The sequence below is a fragment of the Cariama cristata genome, unplaced genomic scaffold, assembly GCF_000690535.1.
Source record: "Cariama cristata isolate BGI_N322 unplaced genomic scaffold, ASM69053v1 scaffold7625, whole genome shotgun sequence".
In the NCBI taxonomy this organism is placed as follows: domain Eukaryota; kingdom Metazoa; phylum Chordata; class Aves; order Cariamiformes; family Cariamidae; genus Cariama; species Cariama cristata.
In genome coordinates this window covers 461-1,118 of record NW_009615700.1, presented here as the reverse complement: position 1 = coordinate 1,118, position 658 = coordinate 461, and the positions used below count along the sequence as shown (strand labels likewise).

Sequence of the window (658 nt, the reverse complement as noted above, 5' to 3'; positions counted from 1 at the left end):
TCAAGATGTCCACTTCTTCGACACATTTAAGTGGTTTAAATGATCACTGATGTATCTATGCTCAGGAAACTTGGCTTTCACCAGGCTTTTGAAAGCTTCCCATCTTGCACGTCTCTCTTCTGTGTTATGTTTGTACTCCTGTTCCTGTGTCAGGTAAGGCCGACTCAGCCAATATTCATTCTCTGCTTCAATTTCCAACCTTCGGATCATGGCTTGCTTCATTGAAAGGGTAACCACTCGTGGTCGCCTGTACTTCCCAATCCATTGCTTTCCAGGAATTCTCTTTCGGAGTAATACGGTTGTTAAAAACATTGTGCCTCAAAATATAAGAAAAATATAAAATACTCATTATCTTAGGGACAAAAATTGAAAATTTAACAAGAAAAATTAAAAACTCCACACAAACTTACTCCACTGCCTTTTAGCTGGCTCTCTGGAAGTCTGAAGTTCAGAACCTGATACTCACAACCATTACATACAGTAGACGGTACAATGACAGACATAGTGGAAACTTAAGACCAGAAAAGGGAAACAGAAATCTTTATTTGGCTAAAGAGTTTACTCAGTTATCCTTACACTGAGATTAAAGCATGTCCTCCATAAATTACTTATGAGAAAGCCAGCCCCAGATACTATTAAACAAAGGATTCACTTCATT

General features: G+C 38.3%; 1 protein-coding gene across 1 annotated transcript; it reads right to left on the bottom strand.

The window, feature by feature from the left end:
- MRPL57 (mitochondrial ribosomal protein L57) lies at positions 1 to 312 on the bottom strand. The gene has a single exon (XM_009699906.1). It carries the CDS (start codon positions 310 to 312, stop codon positions 1 to 3), a length of 312 nt encoding a protein of 103 aa, XP_009698208.1.
- Positions 313 to 658: the final 346 nt, after the last annotated feature.